A 20,899-nucleotide genomic window follows, 5' to 3' on the forward strand; every position below is an offset into this window, starting at 1 on the left:
CATGATGCTCCAGGGAAACCAGTAGATGTGGAATTTTGATTCTACAGCTCGCAGTTCAGAAGTTATGGACCGACAAACGTGAAATTGGCTGTTATAGCGCCACCATCTGGTGGATTGGTGTAATTTTACTCTGAGTAGTGGGTGATGTCGTGAACCTGTGTGGAAAGTTTGGGTGATGGGGGGTGTATGGTTTCTGAGATCCACACACTTTTAGGGCAGGAAAAGAACAAAAGTAAATACACAAAAGTTTAAACATTTATAATTTCAAAACGGTTTCACGTATCCAAAATCCTTTAATAACTTTGGGTCGGGGTAGTCCATAGATGACCCAGAATAATTCCTATGTGATTTGGCCAAACGGTCTAGGAGGAGTTCGCAAAAGTAGGTTTTTGATAAAATTCAAAATGGCGGAAAATCTAGGCACACGCAAATGGGCGTGGCCTATATGGATAGATGCATATTGATCCAGGGAATACAGCCGAAGTGGAATTTTGATTCTACGCCTCACGGTTCAGAAGATATGGACCATAACGCGAAATGGTCTGTTATAGCGCCACCATCTGGCCGATATGGGTAATTTTTTGTTTCTGAGTAGTGAGGCACATTTACAATCTATGTGCCCAGTCTGGCTATGCTGAGCCTTACAGTTTCTGCTGTACATACAGTTTTACCGGAGAAGAATAAAAAAAAAAAAAATCGGAACAGATACAATAGGGATCCACGCACTTCGTGCTTGGACCCCTAATAAACGGAACAGATACAATAGGGATCCACGCACTTCGTGCTTGGACCCCTAATAATAATTGATAGGACTTATATACCGCTTTTCTACGTAGCCTACTCAAATATGCTTATACATTAATATTTCCCAGGGGTTAAAGGCTGCATTACAGTAAAGTGATGCCATTTTCTGAATTTACCAGACTGTTCTAGCTGGTCTATTAGTTGCCTTTACATAGGCTACTTTGTCATGATATCCACTGAGGTGTACTGAGATGTCATGTGTACCTGTTCAACCAACAAAAGTATCTATCTATCTATATATTCAAATAGAAGACCAGGGGCCAAATGTATAGTGTTAATTTGGGCGTAGAGCTTTTTGGGCTTAGACAGATTTCTACACATACAGTACATGCACAGAGTTTTATACATTTGGCCCCAGAAGTGGTCGTGGTTGATAGGGAAAGTCCCATCAAATCTGTCAAATTTATTTTCTAATCTAATATTAGAAAATACATTTGCCAGATTTGATATGATGGCTCATTTGAAATGCTGTAAATGAAATAAATGAATGAAATAGATAAACTTAATTTGAGATCTTAAATTCAGAAAGTCCAGTTTCAAGGATTTTCTAAGTGGTTTCCAGGACCTTATCATGACCTACCCCAGATCATAACACACCACCATGCACATTTACAGCCCACTCCAACCGGAGGTGGTTTCCAGACTTTACAAGTAGTTTCCAGGACATTCCAGGTGGTTTCCAGGACTTTTTTTAAAGGTGGGTTCCATGACCTTCTCATGACCTTACCCGCATCATAACACACTGCCATACAAATGTACAGCCAAATTTAACTTGGGGAAGTGCTTTCCAGGACTTTCCAGGTAGTTTCCAGGACTTTCCAGGTGGTTTCCAGGACTTTCAAGGTGGTTTCCATAACCTTCTCATGACCTTCCACAGATCATGACACACTGCCATACAAATGTACAGCCAAATCCAACCTGGGGAGGTGGTTTCCAAGACTTTCCAGTGCTTTCCAGCTAGTTTCCAGGACTTTCCAGGTGATTTCCAGGACTTTCCAGGTGGTTTCCATGACCTTGCCATGACCTTCCCAGGATCATAACACAGTGCCATACAAAATTTCAGCCCAATCCCACCTGGTGTGTGGGCATGCACATGCAGACAACTTCAAGAAAAGATGTTTATCTCTCAGAATTAATGTCAAACTTTGAGGCCATTTTTCTCAAAAACATAGTTTGGAAACAGTCGCGACATAAAGGGGTGTATCTCCCTCAATTGTTGGACTACAAAGATCATTTTGATATCCCCAGAAAGCTGAGATTCTCCTCTTTCCAACAGTGTATGCAACTCAAAATGTGTTTTGGGGTCAATGTGACTGATTTTGTCAGAGCAGGTCACATATGCTATATCGTGATGTATATCGGTATCGGGATATGAAATGACCTATATCGGGATATGAGATTTTGGTCATATCGCCCAGCCCTATATATGCCAGTGTGGCCTCTGTCTGTTCTCTCTTCTCTGTTTTAATCTTTGTGCCAGTCAGTGTTGATGTCACCAGGGATGATGTCATCAGGGATGATTTCATCGGTGATGTCACCAGTCAGTGATGATGTCACCAGTGATGATGTCATCCTTGGTGAGGCTATTATAAGTTATCTGATGGTGTCATCAGCCACAGCTACAGTATGTCAGTCAGTGATGATGTCACCAGGGATGATGCCAGTGTATCTGTTCTCTGTTCTAATTTTTGTACCGGCCACAGCTATGTCAGTCAGTGATGATGTCTCCAGGTGAGTGTCATCAGGGATGATGTCATCAGTCACTGATGATGTAATATAATGTTTATAATGTTTTGAACAATCAGGCACTACTTTTCACTGTTTGCATAGGAAGTGAAGTTGCTGGGCTATTTCACCTGAAATAGTTCCCAAAATAAACCTAGCTACACTTGCGTTGGCCAATCCTGGCATGTTCCACCCCCAAAACGATTGAGTTCTGGCACAAAGCGAGTGGGTTCCAGAACGAAACAGGCTCGAGCCTAGCTAGCTGCTGAGTCAAAGTGTTCAGCTAGCTGCTGAGTCAAAGTGTTCAGCTAGCTGCTGAGTCAAAGTGTTCAGCTAGCTGCTGAGTCAAAGCGTGCCAGTGACAGTGGAGGTTAGTGTGAGAATGAGCCGGAGTTCGTTTTCCCTCAGAACAACGCCCGTCCTCGGGATGGGGGTTGGGGGCTCAGGACTGTCTCTCTCAGATAGGGCCTCTGTTTCCTGTGCGCGTGCATGTGTGTGTGTGTGTGTGTGTGTGTGTGTGTGTGTGTGGAGGGCCTAGCTCAGCGTCCATTTAAACAAACCATAAGTCACTGCCCCCTCATCTAAACAATACCATCTGTCATGACATCTCATCCTCACTTTCTCCCCATCTAACCCTCATCTCTCTCTCCCTCATCTCTCTCCCTCTCTCTCTCTCTCTCTCTCCCCCTCTCTCTCTACCTCTCTCTCTCTCCCTCTCTCTCTTTCTCTCTTGTTTTTGCCTTGTTTTGTTCTCCATCCTCTTATCTGTGTGTCCCGCTGCTAGCTGGCTGTGCAGAGGGCGAGTCAGAGAGAGAAGATTTGGGGGACGAACTGCAGGAAATGGCAGTTGAAGTATGTTGGGGAGAGTATATGTTTACAATCCAGGCTGGGTAGAGGAAAACCGATCCCCAACGATACCCAATTTATTTTTTGTAAACTTTGTATTTTGAAGCTGCAGTATCCAACTTTTTTGTAACATTAAAATAACACAGAAATGTTGTTCTTTTGTTTAATAAACCTTTAATTGCAAGTGGAGACAGTGTGCGGGAGTTCTCACTTTTTAAAATTTAGTCAAGTTTTCCCTGCTCCGATGCACCGGTGTGCTTTGATTTTCACATCGAATAACCTGAATGCAACACTGTATTGCCCTTTTTTCACCAGCAGCCATTTTGTGTCTAAAAGGCAGTGGGTAACACAGGTGCAAGCAAAACATTAATGAGGGTTTCCAACTTCCAATCCATTTAGGTGTTCCACTGTCGGGGCCCTCGTTAGTGTTTTGGTTGCACCTGTGTTACTTCCTGCCTTTTAGACACAAAATGGCTGAGGTGAAAAGGGCAAATAGCCCAATTGATGTCAGACTTTCCCTGCAGTGCATTAACTCAGCATTAAAGTAATTAATGGCTAAGAAATCTAAATCGTCGATTGTCAGAAATCCCTGATTCGGATCCCCACAGATATCTAATCAACTGATCTCCAGGCCAAAGAGCAATTTGTTCCCCAAATTTCAGCCAAATCCGTTGTTTTAACTTGCTTTGAGGAGGGCAAGACCAACGATCTACTTCCTCCATTAACACACCCTCTGGGGTGTAAAAAAAACTGAATTCTCCTTTAACTCATTCTCTGCCAGGGTCATTTCGGTCTGTGTGCTCCCAGTGCCAGGATTTTGAGCATATTTCCTGATCTTCCAGGACCCACAGAATATTCTGTGCTAGGAATAAAATTACACAACATATCTCACAATAAAGCAGAGACTCTCTTCTTACCCCTTGTAAAAAACTGAAACTCTACCATGTTTCCTTGTTTAGTTACAAGCAGTGGAAGTTAGCTTGTTTTCACTAAAAAATGCCCTCCTTGGGAGAGAAATAGGAGAAAAAGAGGTTTTTAGTGAAGGACACCGTTTCAAGCAGAACTCTCTTTTGAGCCTTTTATTTTTTGCCTCAGTGACACATCAGACATATACAGTATTTGTTTTCCGAAATAAATAAATAAAAAATAAAAAATAAGAGAATGTATTTGAGGGAGCTGTGTCGGTCCATCCCGCCCAGTGAGCGGCTACAGAGAGAGAGAGAGAGAGAGAGAGTCTGGCCCCTGGGGTTTCTTGACAGATGAGGCTTGGCCGCAGCCTCCTTGCTACAGTATTGTCAGTAAAATGGAAGAACCTCAGAATAAGTTGGAACCTATTTCGAGACATGGTCTTTCCGAAATAGGTGATGTAGGACTACACACAGGACTGGGACTAGGACTGGACTGCGCCTCCATCGACTCAGAGTCTGAAAACACAAAATATCAAAGTATGATAAATATGTGCACAAAATCAAATAAATAATTTACTTTTACAGTTGCCATGTGGATTTTTAGCTTAGCTTGATAAAAGCATAAACAAATGGAACGAACCCTTATGTGGTCACACTCACACACTCTCTCTCTCTCACACACACACACACACACACACACACACACACACACACAGGAATAACGAGTGCTGTAACGTTACCTGCTGTCACGTTACCTCTCATAACTAACGTTAGCACAGAAGATCACACAATAGCTACGTTAGTGCTGTAAACTTTGAAATGTTTATGTGACACAGACGGCTGTGTGTGATCATTTCATCTCAAACGCGATACAAAAAATAGGCTACTTTTTACCATCGTCATCGCTCTCTCCAAGTGGCACCCATTTCTTCTCCTCCGATTCATCTGTGTCAGACGGATCAGAACGCTGTGAAGGGGAGCCTTCGTCGCCCTGGCGCTCCGTCGTGGAGAAACAACAAAAACGCCGGTGTCTTCCTCGCCATCGTCGCCATCCGAGAACTCTGGGTCGGACTCTGTTTCGACCACAGGCTCCACCCATAAATACTAAACTAGCGGGTTCCTTTTATCAGTTTGACTTGAAACAATGTCACAGGCTGGGAAAGTGTCTGATGTAATGTAAACACCCAAAACATGAAAGTACGTCCGAGTACGTCTTTGGCACAGAACGCCATTGTTAAAAGTACGTCCGAGTATGTCTTTGGCAGAGAATGAGTTAAGATGAAAAGTTGCATATTGTAGCTTTAAAGGTATCAGAAGGTATCGAAACGCTTCTAAATGTTGAAAACCTGAAAAGCAAAGTTTAGTTTTCTTTTTGTTTTGGGCATTTTTGTACTGTGGAAATCTGACTAGGACATTTTAAAGGGATTAATGTGAAAATGGCTGAACAAAGGAATGTTTAGAGCACCATGAATTAGCGATGGTACTAAGAAAACTAAATGTTAACAGCAATTCGATTTTTTTTTTATCAAGTGTCTTCCCTGTTTTCTCCCCAATTCTACTTGGCCAATTCCCTGTCGTTGCCGATCTTGGGAGACTAGCACATGCTTCCTCCAATACATGTGCAGTCACCAGCCGCTTCTTTTCACCTGACAATGGTGAGTTTCACTGGCAGGACGTAGCACGTGGAGGCACTGGTGCAGCGGCCAGGACACATACCTTTAATCCGGCTTCCCACCCGCAGACACAGCCAATTGTGTCTGTGGGAGGGTCTGACCAAGCCGGAGGTGCCGCTGCCGGGAATTAAACCCGGGTCTCCGCAGTGGTAGGCGAGTGCTTTTACCTCTATGCTACCCAGATGCCCCAATTTCACTTTTTTCTGTCATGTTAATATATAATGTTCAAGATATTTTCACACTAACCCTTGTAGAAAGTCCCATCTGATTCTGTACAAACATCATGCAGAAAAGAAGCTCCTCAGTTGCTTTGGTGCATCTGAAAGAAAAGTCATCAAACAAAGTAGTGCTCCAAAAGCAGTATCGGTACTGACAAAGATCCTATACCCAGCCCTTACACTGTTGTGACTTTCATATAACAATGCTTTTTCTTTTCTCTCTCTATCTCTTCAGCTTGAAGAGAGCTTGCTGACAGCTCGCCAAAGCTAACTCTTCTCCTCTTGTCTCATATGATTTGATTTACCAACAGATGTTTCGGAAAAAAGCATCTTCCTCCTTGAGAATGAGAAGAATAACAGAAAGCGCTAGATGTAATAACCTCCTCTTCCTTGACTCTGTAGATGAAGGTCTAAAGCGGTAGAGTTTGTGGCATTCGACGTCGTCAAAAGAAACCACCCAGTTTGGAAAGAAGTACAAGCCCACTTCAAGAGACAAAAAGTCCATCGTGAGTTATTTGAGTCTGACATTTGTATTTCAAAAGAGAAACAAGAGTTCTATGAGGCGAGTTCATGCAAATCTACTTTTTCTTTAATTAAATGTCACAAAAAACAACCTAGGCTGCAACTAACCATTATTTTCATTGTTGATTCAACTTTCTGGTTATTTTCTCTATTAATCGATTAGTTGTTAGGTCTATAAAATGTCAGAAAATGGTGGAAAATGGCGATCAGTGTTTCCCAAACCCCAAGACGACATCCTCAAATGTCTTGTTTTGTCCACAACCCAAAAATATTCAGTTTACTGTGATAGAGGAGCAAAGAAACTAGAAAATATTCACATTTAAGAAGCTGGTCTCAGATAATTTTAGAATTTTTCTTTTAATCACTTGAACGGATTGAGCGATTATCAATCGTTGCAGCTCTAGAAACAAGTACAATTATTCTCACTTTTTTCACTATTTTAAGATTCGGTACGAGACAAAATTACTTGGAAAGATGGACTTTTTTCTAAAACATGAAACGTGTTTGAAAAGGCGGGTCATTAACGCTAATGCTGATTGGGTTTCTAGCGGCTTTTGTTTTATTGGCTGTAGTTGACGAGAAGTTTGACTTGGGAGGAAATTAGGCTCTTTGATTGGCTAAGCTCACATCACATCTCGCCAACAGGGTGGTTTCAGATTTGACCACGTCGGATGTTTAACTGAAAACACATTTTTGCTTCTGTCTTCACCGCTGTGCGCTCATGCCTGAGTAAGATGAACATTTCCAATCAAAACACTTGGGATAAAATTTTAATCAATGGGTTTTTGCTTTCTAAAATGTATTATCTCCTCTCTCTCTTTCTCTCTCTCTCTCTCTCTCTCTCTCTCTCGCTATAGCCTACTATGATTAATTCACGGTGGATTACAATCTAATATATTGCATGTTCCCAATAAAAAATAAAATAAATCTGATATATTGCCCTTTTGTCCCTAAGAAGGGGGGTAAAGCTTTGATCCTGGGTGGTCCTCAATGCTCTGACTTGGGGCTTTCAAAGCATGTATTCGATCAGTTAGGGTTGACCGTCCATTTGGCCCAACTAAAAATGTCAAGTTATTTTGCTGCTGACACGGCATCGTACAGTCAAGCTTCCCTGGTCTGACAACAAGCTGCACTATAAGGACACCATACAGGGAAAATACTTTGACTGTAAAAATTCACTCACATTTACGAAAGCCCATTAAGGACATGCATTCATATGTAATTGACACGCCATTTTGATAAGGAAAAGTTATTGATGTCGATTATCTTGAGATAACACATTTTGTTTTCCTGAGATAACAAAACTTTCTCATTGTGTCAAGATAAAGTAACGGTAAGTAAGTTTTCCCAAGACAATGAGTCATTTAGGATGCTAGTTCCTACAGTATTAGTTAGCTTCTTTAGGATGGTAGCTCCAAGCAGAAAATTATCTTATCTCGAGAAAACTTTTTTCTTATCGCCAGATAGTTTAATTTTCTCATTATCTTGAGATTACAAAATGTGTTTCTGAGATGATGACATAAATAACTCAATATCTCAAGAAAACAGTTATCACTGGGAAAATGGCGGAAATAAAATGTCTTCAATGAGCTTCAGAAAAATTAAAATTTTCTGTGGTTCATTTTTCTGTGTTCTAATAATGTGAAATCTATTTGGTGTTGTGCATTGGCCATAACCTTTTGTCAAACAACAGCAGGATCATAATAATTGAATTATCTGGATGTCACAAAAGACCCAAACTAGTAAACGTCCGTACAAGACAGTCATGTTAGCATTTTCAAGAGAAAAAAAGAATGTTCCGCTGTTGAAAAAGCAACCACAGACAATGAAGATTTATTGTTTTGGTCATAAACATTAAGTAGGATTTAGCACTTGTACCTAGGGTTGCCAACTTCTTTAAATGGAAATAAGGAACACGGGACGGTCCGGCGGTTGGGGGGGTGGTTTAGCAAATGTAATGTCTTCGGCTTCAACCATTTACCCGTTAATAGAAGCAAACACACAGACCTGGTTTTGATCAGTTTTTGCGTTTTTTGGCTATGGAAGAAAAACAGTAGTGCAAATTACATTTTGATATAATTTATCTTCACATTGGCATGTAGCCTACTCATTAAAGAAATTTCGTTCAACAGTGCAAACGGCAATTTTACACAGCTATTATTTTGAATAGAACAGACCTGCAAGAGTTTACATCATTAGTGCAAAACATTTTAGATTTCAGATGAAATCTTCTGAATAAAAGGACAATGATTGAAAAGTATGGATTTAGACTGAGGATATTACTGTAGCCTATAACAAGTCTTACACCTGCAATAGCCTACTGTTGTAAGCAGGGTTTGTACAGCGTTTAAGAGTAAAATTCAAGCACTTTCAAGGTACCTAAACCAGGCTCTCGAAGCCTTTATTATCACATCTAAATATATTGATGTGAAAATGTGAAAAAACAAATGGCATTGTGATGCCTGGTGAGTGCTCCCTGTGTCCTGCGCACTGTCCACAGCTTCTTGCTCAGGCTGCTGTAACATGACACCGGCTACATAGGCCAGGGGAGGGGCAGCGGTGCCAGCGGACTGAATGGAGACTCCGCTGCGGAGCTCATACAAATAGCTTTGTACTGCAGTGTCTCGAATACGGGACAAAGAGCGTCCCGTATCAGTTCAATACGGAACACGTCTTTTAGTTTACAAAGACGGGACGATTCCGTATTTTAAGGGACGGTTGGCAACCCTACTTGTACCACATCTTGTAGGCGTGGTCTTTTTTTACTGTCATCGCCATTGTCTGATAGCACATATAGCTACTTAGCGAGTATTTAGTCACTCCAACTGGTTTCAATGAGTAGTGCTAACAATGTTAAGCTTTTTTTTTTCTTCTAGATGTATCCCCTCCCCGAGTGTTAGAATGATACAGTACCTGGCTGCAGACAACATGGCGGACCTCCTTCAGTCGCCTCTGTCACTACCCGATCCGAGTTGCTGCATGATGCATGCACGCTGTCGCTGCCTGGCATTCGGGGTTCAGTGTCTTGCCCAAGGACACTTCGACATACTAGAGGAGCCGGGGATCGAACCACCAACCTTCTCATTAGTGGAAGACCCGCTCTACCTCCTGAGCCACAGCCGCCCCAGATCGAGATGGGGCAGCGATAGACTCAGACCGGGTAGTGACAGCCTCCACCGCTGGCATGAAATCATGTTACTGCAACAGTCGAAGTGGTTCTAGTAATTTATTATATAAATCAATACAAATATATAAAATGTGCTTATAGGACCTGCAGGAACAAGACTAAAATAAGTTGGCTAACATTAAACACTGAAAGTAGATGTGAATTCACTTGAGACAGTGAATAAAACCTTGTGCTTCTTTGCAAACTTCTACGTATCCAAATGCGGATTCCGGCCTTCATCAGGAAAACAAAAACAAAGAAAAACCACTTCCGCTGTTGAGGTCAATGGTGGAGGCGTCTGACAGAGGTCCGCCATTTTGTCTGCAGCCAGGTTCCCTCTCGCAATGTTACATGTGCCCAGTGAAGAAAAATAAACTAAAATTGCAAATGTCACTTCGTCCCTTCGAGTTCCGTGTTCAGCCTCGTCAAAACTCAAATCCACATCCACATCGTCCCACCCAGCTGTCAGAGTGTTGCGTCTTTGGTTTAATCTGTTAGCCCAGATATATTTTTTATTTTCTGATTTGGGTTTGAAGCTGTTTATGGTTTTGCCGGTGGGTGGTTTGGCTCTTGCAGGTTTCTCAGAAGATAGCTGGTGGATTAGATGTTCTTCCCTCCATCTTTGTTTGTCAGTCTCATGTTACCGTCCCATGGTGCACCAGTGGCTTGCTATAGTGTGTGGTGGGTGGTACTGGGTGGGTAGCAGGGGGGCTGGTTGGTGGTGGACTGTCCATCTCTGACCTTAATGCTTTTTCTGCCTTTCTCTCATTTCTCCACTTCCTCTCCAACTCTCACCTCTCCTTCTCTCCTTCCCGCAACTGTTTTCTCTCTCTCTCTCTCTGTCTCTCTCATCCTTGTTCGCCATGACTATATTCTCTATCCCTCTCTTCTCTCCTTTCCCTACACACCTTGCTTCTCCTCCAACCGCTCTCGCTTTCTCTATGCACGCCTCTCCCTTCCTGTTTGGCACTGCACCTCCTCGTCCTCCTCCCAGGGAGTATAGACCGCGGCCGGAGCTCGTCCTTCCATGAGGTGCGCAGCCAACGTGAGGCACAGATGAGGGCTGCCACCGAGGAGACGTCCAACAGCAGCAACAGTGTAGGAGGAGGAGGCAGCACCGTGCTGCAACGCCTCCTACAGGAGCAGATGAGCCGGAACTACCTACTCCAGCAGCAGCAACAAGGGGGAGGGGGACAGGGAGGAGGTGGGGGAGGGTACCCAGGGCAGGGCCCCGGACAAGGGGGAGGGTACCCAGGGCAGGGCCCCGGACAAGGGGGAGGGTACCCAGGGCAGGGCCCCGGACAAGGGGGGGGGTACCCAGGGCAGTGCCCAGGACAGGGAGGCGTTGGAGGAGGGTACCCAGGGCATGGCCCGGGACAGGGAGGTGGTGGAGGGTACCCAGGGCAGGGACAGGGAGGTGGTGGAGGGTACCCAGGGCAGGGCCCCGGACAGGGAGGCCTCCCGGACGATCACTCCATGACACCCCACATCGCCCGGCAGGAGCCGCAGGGCCAGGAGCTGCAGACAGACAGTGGCATGGAGAAGCTGGCGTCCCGCAGCGGAGGAGGCAGCAGCGGGAGCGCGCAGTGCCAGGGCCCCAACCCCGAAGACCTGCCCACCTATGAGGAGGCCAAGGTCCAGTCACAGTACTTCCGCGGCCACCCTCCTCCCCCCCAGCCACAGAGTGTCCGGCCCCAGCAGCAACAGCCTCTGCCTGCGTCGGTGGGTGCTGCCTTCTACGTCACCGGGATGACCAACAACGCCAAGGTGCGCACGGAGGGCCGGCCCACGGTGCAGCGGGTGAGCGGCGCGGGTCGGGTGCACCAGGACGACGGGCTGAAGGACCTGAAGCAGGGCCACGTGCGCTCGCTCAGCGAGAGGCTCATGCAGCTCTCGCTCGCCACCAGCGGGGTCAAGGCCCACGCGCCGGTCACCAGCGCCCCGCTGTCCCCCCAGCTGCCCTCCTCAGGCCCCCCCAGCAACCCACTCTCCCCCCACCTGCCCCCCCCGGGCCCCCCCGGCGACTACTACAAGCCCCAGCACCGTGGCCCGCCTCCAGACTACCCCTTTAAAGGCATGGGGTCACCCCCCAAGCAGCAGGAGCCCGGAGGTCATTTCTACCAGGAGCAGCGAGGCAGGGAACACTCCAGGGAGATGCCGCACGTCCGGTACCAGCCCCCGCCCGAGTACGGCTCCTTCAGGTGAGGAGCACACACACACACACATACATGCCGTAGCTCAAAAGTCAGCATCTAAAATTTACATCACAAAAAATATCAAGTGTAAACATTGTGAGAGTGTCAGTGAATATGGAATGTTAGAAATTCACCTCTGTGCTTCCACAACTTGTTTGTGTTTGGCATGTTTAGCATGTTTGCTGACATCATTTCCCCCACTGTGTTCTATGCTGAAGTCGGACCAACATAGCTTGCTGCAAAACGCATGGTGTTTGCTAATGTGGCTAGCGGCTAGAAACGGGAAGGTCTCGCACCAAGTGGACTGAAATTTGGAAGCGCATCTCTTCTTCTGTGGACCCGTTTCATCAATTTTTTCCCTCCACCAAGAGCTTGAGCGAGTGCAGTGATGCAGTCAGGCACCGTGCGTCACTCGTCACTGCATCTGGGTTGGGTTGCCAGGTACCACAACACATATCCTACAAATCGGGAGATCAGCGGGATAAATTACCAATCGGGAGCACAGCTGGAGAAAGGGTTAAAAATTGTGAGACTCCCACGTAAATTGGGAGTATTGGCAGGTAAAAAACACATTATTTTTTTAAATTTACCATGCTTCTTGTGAAAGAAATCCTCCAGCATTGAGTGAGCGTTGAGCCCTGAGGAAATGTGTTCATTGCACCGCTTAATAGTAGGGTCATCTGTGGCACTTCCGTGACCGTGGAGAGCGAAGGTCCGTTTCTCAATGGATTTGTCATCTAGGAGGGTTAATAAACAAATTTAGCCGGGGTGTATTTTTAAAAAAGGCGGGGAAAATATTTGAGAGACCAAAATCCAAAATGGCTGCTGTGGAAATGAACTTTTTAATGCTTTGACCTACAATGATGCACAATACATGGTTTCAGAGCTTATTCTGGTCAAGGAATACATATTTGGTGTTTATATAATGATTTGACCTATTTTTGACCTTCAAATCCAAGATGGCTGCCAATTTTGAGGCAGTTTTTTCAAAATCGTCATAGAGCCTTCATATTAGGCTTGAATGACAGGTCTTCTCATGATGAGTTGAATAATATACAGTATAAGTACACAGAAGTAATCTCTGAGGTCAATAAAGTCAATGTTTGTGTGTAAACAACAGTTGCTGATTTGCGGTTTCCCATTAACACGTTCACTGCCATTGACGAGTTATCTCGGCTTACAGAATCCGACGGTTCACTGCCAAGGACGAGTTATCTCGGCTTAAACATTTTTTTTTTTTGACGGTGGGACGTGGATCAACGCTCCCCACGTCTCCTATAAAAATATTGGAGTCAGCGAACGTGTACAACCCATTCCACGGACCCACTAAGTGGCGACAGTGCTCTCCACACTAGGAAACGCAGAGCCAAAACTGTAGGGTAACGCGCGAGGAAACCATTCTCTACTGTAAAATGGATTGGCGAAAACGCTTTCATCGCGCATTATCGCGCTGGGAGCTGGCGGTGGGGGATTCCAAAAATAGACTGGGTGGAAAACACTTTGAAACACGCAGCATAAAGCCTAGAATCGCACAAAGCTTCATCAAAGCTCTCAAACCCAAGAAACAAGTGAGCCCTATCCACACTCGCTGCCAGGGAGGGAGGCTGCTCAAACTCGCAGCAGCAGCAGCAGCAGCAGCAGAACACTCGCTTGTGACAAATGCTGTGGAGGAGAACGCCCACGGAGGGAGGAGTTGGAAGCAGAGGGGGGTTTCCTGCTGTTATGGAGGAAATTACTGTTCAAAACTATTGTTTAGATGTCTGACGTTTTACTGATGCCAAAAATGAATGGTTAAAGTGACTGTTCTATCGAATTTCACAAAAAGCCGTTTATCTCAGAATAAATTTCCAGACGGTGAAACCATGCTGTATTCAACTGCTAATGCTTACATAACTACTAACTCTACAAACTAACTCTTTTAGACAGAGAAAGCACACATTCTATTAGTTCTTTTGAGATATTGTGTGTTCACAAAATCTTAGCAGAAAAGAATCCTCGGGTCTTGAAAGATGAGCCAGAATCCTCAAAAAAACCCTCTGGCAGAACCTACCTACAGTAAAAAAAAAAAAGGCTGGCAGTGAATGTGTTAAATAGGGTAGGCTACTGAGAATATGGTGTCCAGTTCATCCCATCACATTTTCATAATGAACCAAAAACAATTTTGCACTATAGCCTAACATAAAATAGTATTCTGTATGCAAAGCTAGCAAGGTTAGTTGCTTGAGCTGAATTTAAAGGTCAACTCAAAACAAACAATGAAATTAACTTTGAAATTAAAACTGAATCCTAGGCTACTAAATTTCATCAGCACACAGTAAAGGAAACTTGTCTTTGAACTCAGCTGACTATCTAGTCCTAATCCCTGTTGTGCAATGTCCCTTTTCAGTGAAGTTTTAGTTTTTGTTAAGAGTATGGACTTTTAATCTTGACCTTGTTGGTAGGCAACGGCCCTTTTTCAGTCAAGCATTTTCAGATTAGCTCAGTCAGTCTGTGAAGCAGTCAGTGTCAGCACTTGCGCGAGCTCGCTTTTTCTCTAACTAATGTTAACATTACACACTTTAAGACACTTTGTTTGAGGATATCAATGTTATTCACTAGTCTAAAGATAGTTCTACCATCAAGAACATATAAAACAAAAGCAAAAACTATTTTTATTTGCAGAAGTCATCATTGATATTTGGTGTTAGCTAACGTTAGGTAACGTTATTATTTTTAGCTAAAGTTAATGTTATCTGTCTCCACACTTCTGTCAACTGACATATGCATTTGCTTTTGAAAATAAACAGCCTGGCTTGCTTAAGCATAACTGAAGATTAAATAGAAATATAACATGACGAATGCATGTACCGATTGGTTGCCCCATCTTCCCAGGAGGTGGTGGTGTAAACATCATCAAATTTATCAAGTCCTGACCAGTCTTGGGCTTTTAATTGTAAGCTGTCCCATTTGCCTTGATTTATTGTATCGGTGGGCTTGCAAGGCTTGTCACATTTTAGGACACATTCATAGGACATTGTGTGCTTTGTCTTTCATTGGGAGGGAAAGCAACTCGCTATTATATTACTGTTATATTATATTGCTGTTATACGCTGTTTATTTTCAAAAGCAAATGCATATGTCAGTTGACAGAATTGTGGAGACAGATAACATTAACTTTAGCTAAAAATAATAACGTTACCTAACATTAGCTAACACCAAATATCAATGATGACTTCTGCAAATAAATTTTTTTTTTGCTTTTGTTTTATATGTTCTTGATGGTAGAACTATCTTTAGACTAGTGAATAACGTTGATAACCTCAAAGTTTTATTTTTTTATATATTCCCCCCCCCCCCCCGATTTTTTATCCCATTTTTATCCCCCATTAGTGCTAACATAATTTCTTTATCCTGGTTGCTACTCCACCCTCTGCCGATCTGGGGAGAGCCAAAACTGGCTCCATGCTTCCTCCGAGACATGGGCAGTTAGCCAGCTGCTTCTTTTCACCTGATAGGGGAAGCTTCACCGGTAGGACATAGCACGTGGGAGGTTCACACTATTCCAACCAGTTCCCCTCCCTCTGAACAGGCGCCCTTAACGACCAGAGGAGGAACCACATTAGCAACCAGGATATTGCATGTTTTTGGTGAAGGGGGTTCCTATATGAAGGAAACCCCCGGGAGGCACGGGACCCCACCCGGGCGGTGGGCACTCGAGGACATGCGGACGGGCACGCATTCCTTCAGCGTTCACATCATCCCAGGTGGGAATCGAACCCACGACCTTCGAGCTGTGAGGCGATAGTGCTTACCACTACACCACCGTACCTCCTTTTATATCCTCAAACAAAGTGTCTTAAAGTGTGTAATGTTAACATTAGTTAGAGAAAAAGCGAGCTGGCGCAAGTGCTGACACTGACTGCTTCACAGACTGACTGAGCTAATCTGAAAATGCTTGACTGAAAAAGGGCCGTTGCCTACCAACAAGGTCAAGATTAAAAGTCCATACTCTTAACAAAAACTAAAACTTCACTGAGAAGGGACATTGCACAACAGGGATTAGGACTAGACAGTCAGCTGAGTTCAAAGACAAGTTTCCTTTACTGTGTGCTGATGAAATTTAGTAGCCTAGGATTCAGTTTTAATTTCAAAGTTAATTTCATTGTTTGTTTTGAGTTGACCTTTAAATTCAGCTCAAGCAACTAACCTTGCTAGCTTTGCATACAGAATATTATTTTATGTTAGGCTATAGTGCAAAATTGTTTTTGGTTCATTATGAAAATGTGATGGGATGAACTGGACACCATATTCTCAGTAGCCTACCCTATTTAATGGGAAACCGCAAATCAGCAACTGTTGTTTACACACAAACATTGACTTTAATGACCTCAGAGATTACTTCTGTGTACTTATACTGTATATTATTCAACTCATCATGAGAAGACCTGTCATTCAAGCCTAATATGAAGACTCTATGACGATTTTGAAAAAACTGCCTTTTAGAGCTCAAAATTGGCAGCCATCTTGGATTTGAAGGTAAAAAATAAGTCAAATCATTATATAAACACCAAATATGTATTCCTTGACCAGAATAAGCTCTGAAACCATGTATTGTGCATCATTGTAGGTCAAACCATTAAAAAGTTCATTTCCACGGCAGACATTTTGGATTTTGGTCTCTCAAATATTTTCCCCGCCTTTTTTAAAAATACACCCCGGCTAAATTTGTTTATTAACCCTCCTAGATGACAAATCCATTGAGAAACGGACCTTCGCTCTCCACGGTCACGGAAGTGCCACAGATGACCCTACTATAAGGCACCAGGCTGGACGTGTTTATGCAGTCCCTCCATAAAGGGAGGTCGACGCTGAGAACGCTTGCCGGTTTTGTGGGGGCAATAACTCTAGCTTGTCGAGGAATATGGTAGAACTTCATAAGATGGCCAAGCACGCCATCTATCACAATCCTGCATTGTCTCACTTGCATATCTTGTTGCCAGATTGTTTTGGGCAAAGAAAAACACAACAAAAAACAAACACTGCGAGGCGTAAACTACATTTACGCGTTGGAAGTTGGAATGTAGCATTTTGGGCGGGGTTAATGCATTTCTGGGTTCTGCTTACACAAATTGTTATAGACAGTCACACTGTGATGTCCGATACACAAAGACTTGACGCTCAGGTTTTAAATAGAAAACACGTTTATCCCATAATAACGTTACATCTTACGGTATAGGCTATATTCGTGTCTCGTCTAGCCTGTGCTGTGGTGTGCAGGAGCGCTGGGTAAACAACGTTATAGGCTGGAGACACGACATGTAAAATTTGAGGGAACCCTCAATGATTCTTCGAGATAATTGAGATAATGAAAGTGTTGTTTCGGCTCAAACACCAGAGAGGCTGGCCCAAGCACACTCACTGAGTGTGCTTGGGCCAGCCTCTCTGGCAGGATGGGGTGGGGATCCTGTGGGGCCTGTTTCACCTCAGTGCGTTTCGTTTCCCTCAGAGCGTCTACCTCAGCATCAAGCAGCATTTTAATCATCAGCGCAGGGCAAGTCTGCACTCGCCTCCGATGACGGGGCGAAGGCAGGAATGTTCGCTCCTTTCAGAACCAGTTCACAGCTGGTGTTTTTCCACCAGACCCAGAAACATGTCATACTACTTGTAACACAATGACAAGCCAGTTCAGGACCCGCTAGCAGCCACGTGACCATCAAGGTGATTTCAAGTGGTAGGCCGTGAACACATGGTGAGGTTACATCACTAGACCTGGTACGAACATGCGTCGGTGATCCGATCACAAGTGGATAGCTGTAACTAAATCAGTTCACACCTGCCTGGTATTAGAATGTGTCTCCACATGCATCTCAAGTGATCGGATCTCACTTCCCCGCTCTATATACAAATAAACATGTACTGTAAATTCCGGACTATAAGCCGCGGCTTTTTCCCCGTTTTTTGGCCCCTGCGGCTTATATAACGGTGCGGCTTATCTATGGATTTTTTCAGCAAAAAAAAAAAAAAAAAACGGAATTCTCTCTTCTTTAGCACTCTTTCTAACTATAAATCCACTTCTGTTTTAATTTCCTCTCTTGCCCTCTTTTCACCACACCGCGGACACTGTGTGCACTGTAAAAAAAAACACAGGTGGTGTTGTGTTATGTTGTTTTGTTGAAATGTTAATAAATGGGAGCTTCCTCAAACAGCCATCTCTTTCCCGACAATCCCCTCTGTGCACGAACCCTTACATATGGTAATTAAACATTAAAACACACAAAAAAAAAAAAAACATTAAAACACCTGCGGCTTATAGTCCGGTGCGGCTTATATATATGTAACAAACAGGCAATTTTGCTGCTGCGGCTTATACTCCGGTGCGGCTTATAGTACGGAAATTACGGTAATAATAATAATAATAATACATTTAATTTATATATCGCTTTTCTTAATCCTCAAAGATGTAGAGCATTTCCATTTGCGAAGACCAAATGCAATGTTGTTTTTAACCGGTGGGAGGCAGCAATGCACTACTAAATTCTTTCTGTCTGAAAGAAGAAGAAGTTTGACAGACCTTGGCGCACGGGCAAAATCAAAACAATACAAATGTGGTCTATTCCTTGGCCTGTGCTATGTAAACCAAATTGCCCAATATGTCTTGGACAAAGCCACCGCGTTTTGAGAACTAACTGGAGATGACAAAACATCTTCTTAGGGTTGAGTAGGCGGTCCTTCAATGCCTCTGAGGACACATTGCGTACATACACACATAAGAATGTGGTCACCTGCGGTCCAGACCACCTGTGGTCCAGACCACCTGTGGTCTGAGCAATTGGATTTCAATCTGTCCTTAATGCATCTTGGGTGCATTCACACCTGTATTTAGAGCTGTCCACTTCTGATCGGATCACCCAAGATCGATGTTAATACCAGGTCTGAATGCTGTAAAGTTTCCCGTCTGTAACCCTGGTGCTTGTCTCTCTCTCCCCAGGTCCAGTAAGGAGGGCTCGGTTCACTCCCAGAGGCCTGTGCACCACCACAGTCCCACCTCCTCCGTCACCTCGGTGGGCTCGCTGTCCCGCGCCCAGTCCTCCACCCTCAGCAGCCTGCTGAGTGCCTCCCACTCCTCACACCCCTCCTTCCCTCACCAGCACCCTCAGAGCCTGGGAGATCCCTATCCCGGCATGGGACCCCGCATTCCACAGGGCCCCGGCTCCCACCAACAGGTGAAGACAGTTGTGCAATTGTGCTTTCTGCAACTTTGTAATATCTCGAAAATTATATATATATATATATTTTTTTTATCTGCTAAGGATGTAGTATGTGTTATATATTTCATCCCAGTTAGATGCACTTATTCCCAAAGTGGGGTACGTGTACCCCCAGGGGTTCGCACCTAAAAAAAAGTTGCAGGGGGACTAAATCATTTTTGACCATTCGGGAATTGGGGGGAAAACCCCTCCAAAATACATTAAGACACCAAGACCTTGAGGAAGACCATAGAACATTTCATGCTGTGATTTGGTATCAAATAATTGTATTTCTCTGAAATTGGTGAGCAATTCTGTTCTGGAAATTGCTTTCTCTTGAATCAGTTTTATTATTAGTTTTACTGTTTTAATAATCCTTACCTCGCTTGTCATTATTACTGTATCAATACTGTATCAATTGTACTTTTATGTTTATCTGGTAATTTCAAATTTGTATGGATTTGTAAAGCACTTTGTAACATGTTTTTGAAAAGTGCTGTATAAATAAAGTTTGCTTACTTACCAGGCGGGAGAGCCCTACGGCCCTGGGCACCTCCACCACTCCCTGCCACAGAGGGGTCATGGTGGTCACGGTTTCCCCTATGACAGCTACGGCTCCACCCCGCGGATGCACCACCACCACCAGCAGCAGCAGCAGCAGCAGCAGCACCACCATCAGTTTCAGCAGCAGAGCCAGGTCCCCCAGCCCCCGGTTCAGGCCGGACACTTCCCCCATCCGCACTCCCACTCCCACCTGCAGGGGGAGCCTTTCGCCATGATGGCGCGCTCTCACCAGATGGTGGACATGCTAACGGAGGAGAACAAGATGCTGAGGCAGGAGATGGAAGTCTGCCGTGAGAAAATCGCCAAGCTGCACAAGGTATATTCTTCTTCAGATGAGTATAATAGAGGATATTTTGAAATACCGGTACGTTGTAGGAAGCATCAACACTTCAGTGTGCTAATTGGAATGTTCCACCTCCTGGCAAAGGGAACAATGCTACCTTCAAACGGAACTTGTGAGCTTGTGGTTACGACATGGGAAGTCATGTACAGTACACGATATTCTTGGCGTTCAAGTGGTTGTGAGAGCACCGCTGCTAGGCAATGCTGTTAATGTTACTGTCGGCATCTAGAAACCACCGATGCTAACAATTTACCTAGCTAGCGAGCGAGCCGGTAACGTAATGCCTGAAATGCAAAGGCATGATGAAAGAGGAAAAGACGGTGTTGTTGGGAATATCAACATTTTCCTCAGACATATAAAATTACCAAGATTTTTTTTTTTCCCATTGCCTCCGCTCCGCCATTTCTGAAAACACCAACAACACAACTTGTGAATTGAGCTTTCAGATAGGTTCCACTTCCGAAGTTGTGAATGCCGCAGGAGGGGGGCGTTCATATGGACTCTTCTTGCAAAGAGGGTAAACGTGACCACATTGACGGCAGCACAAGCTACAGTAGCTACTAGCTAGCTAGCTTGAGTTTCACAGCTACAGTAGCTACTAGCTAGCTAGCTTGAGTTTCACAGCTACAGTAGCTACTAGCTAGCTAGATGGAGTTTCACAGCTACAGTAGTCTTGCTTGCCAGACTATCTCCACACTTCATTTCGTGC

General features: G+C 44.2%; 1 protein-coding gene across 1 annotated transcript in view; it reads left to right on the top strand.

Annotated features, from left to right (window-relative positions):
* amot (angiomotin) overlaps positions 1-20,899 on the top strand; it is a 122,385-nt gene that overhangs the window by 64,836 nt on the left and 36,650 nt on the right. The window contains exons 5-10 of the mRNA XM_083639863.1: positions 3,314-3,381; positions 6,486-6,546; positions 10,857-11,066; positions 11,265-12,063; positions 19,025-19,259; positions 19,810-20,163. Coding sequence (XP_083495989.1) covers positions 3,314-3,381; positions 6,486-6,546; positions 10,857-11,066; positions 11,265-12,063; positions 19,025-19,259; positions 19,810-20,163 — 1,727 coding nt within the window. The remainder of the gene's footprint in view (positions 1-3,313; positions 3,382-6,485; positions 6,547-10,856; positions 11,067-11,264; positions 12,064-19,024; positions 19,260-19,809; positions 20,164-20,899) is intronic.

This window comes from Poromitra crassiceps (genome assembly GCF_964638095.1).
Source record: "Poromitra crassiceps genome assembly, chromosome: 1".
Classification (NCBI taxonomy): domain Eukaryota; kingdom Metazoa; phylum Chordata; class Actinopteri; order Beryciformes; family Melamphaidae; genus Poromitra; species Poromitra crassiceps.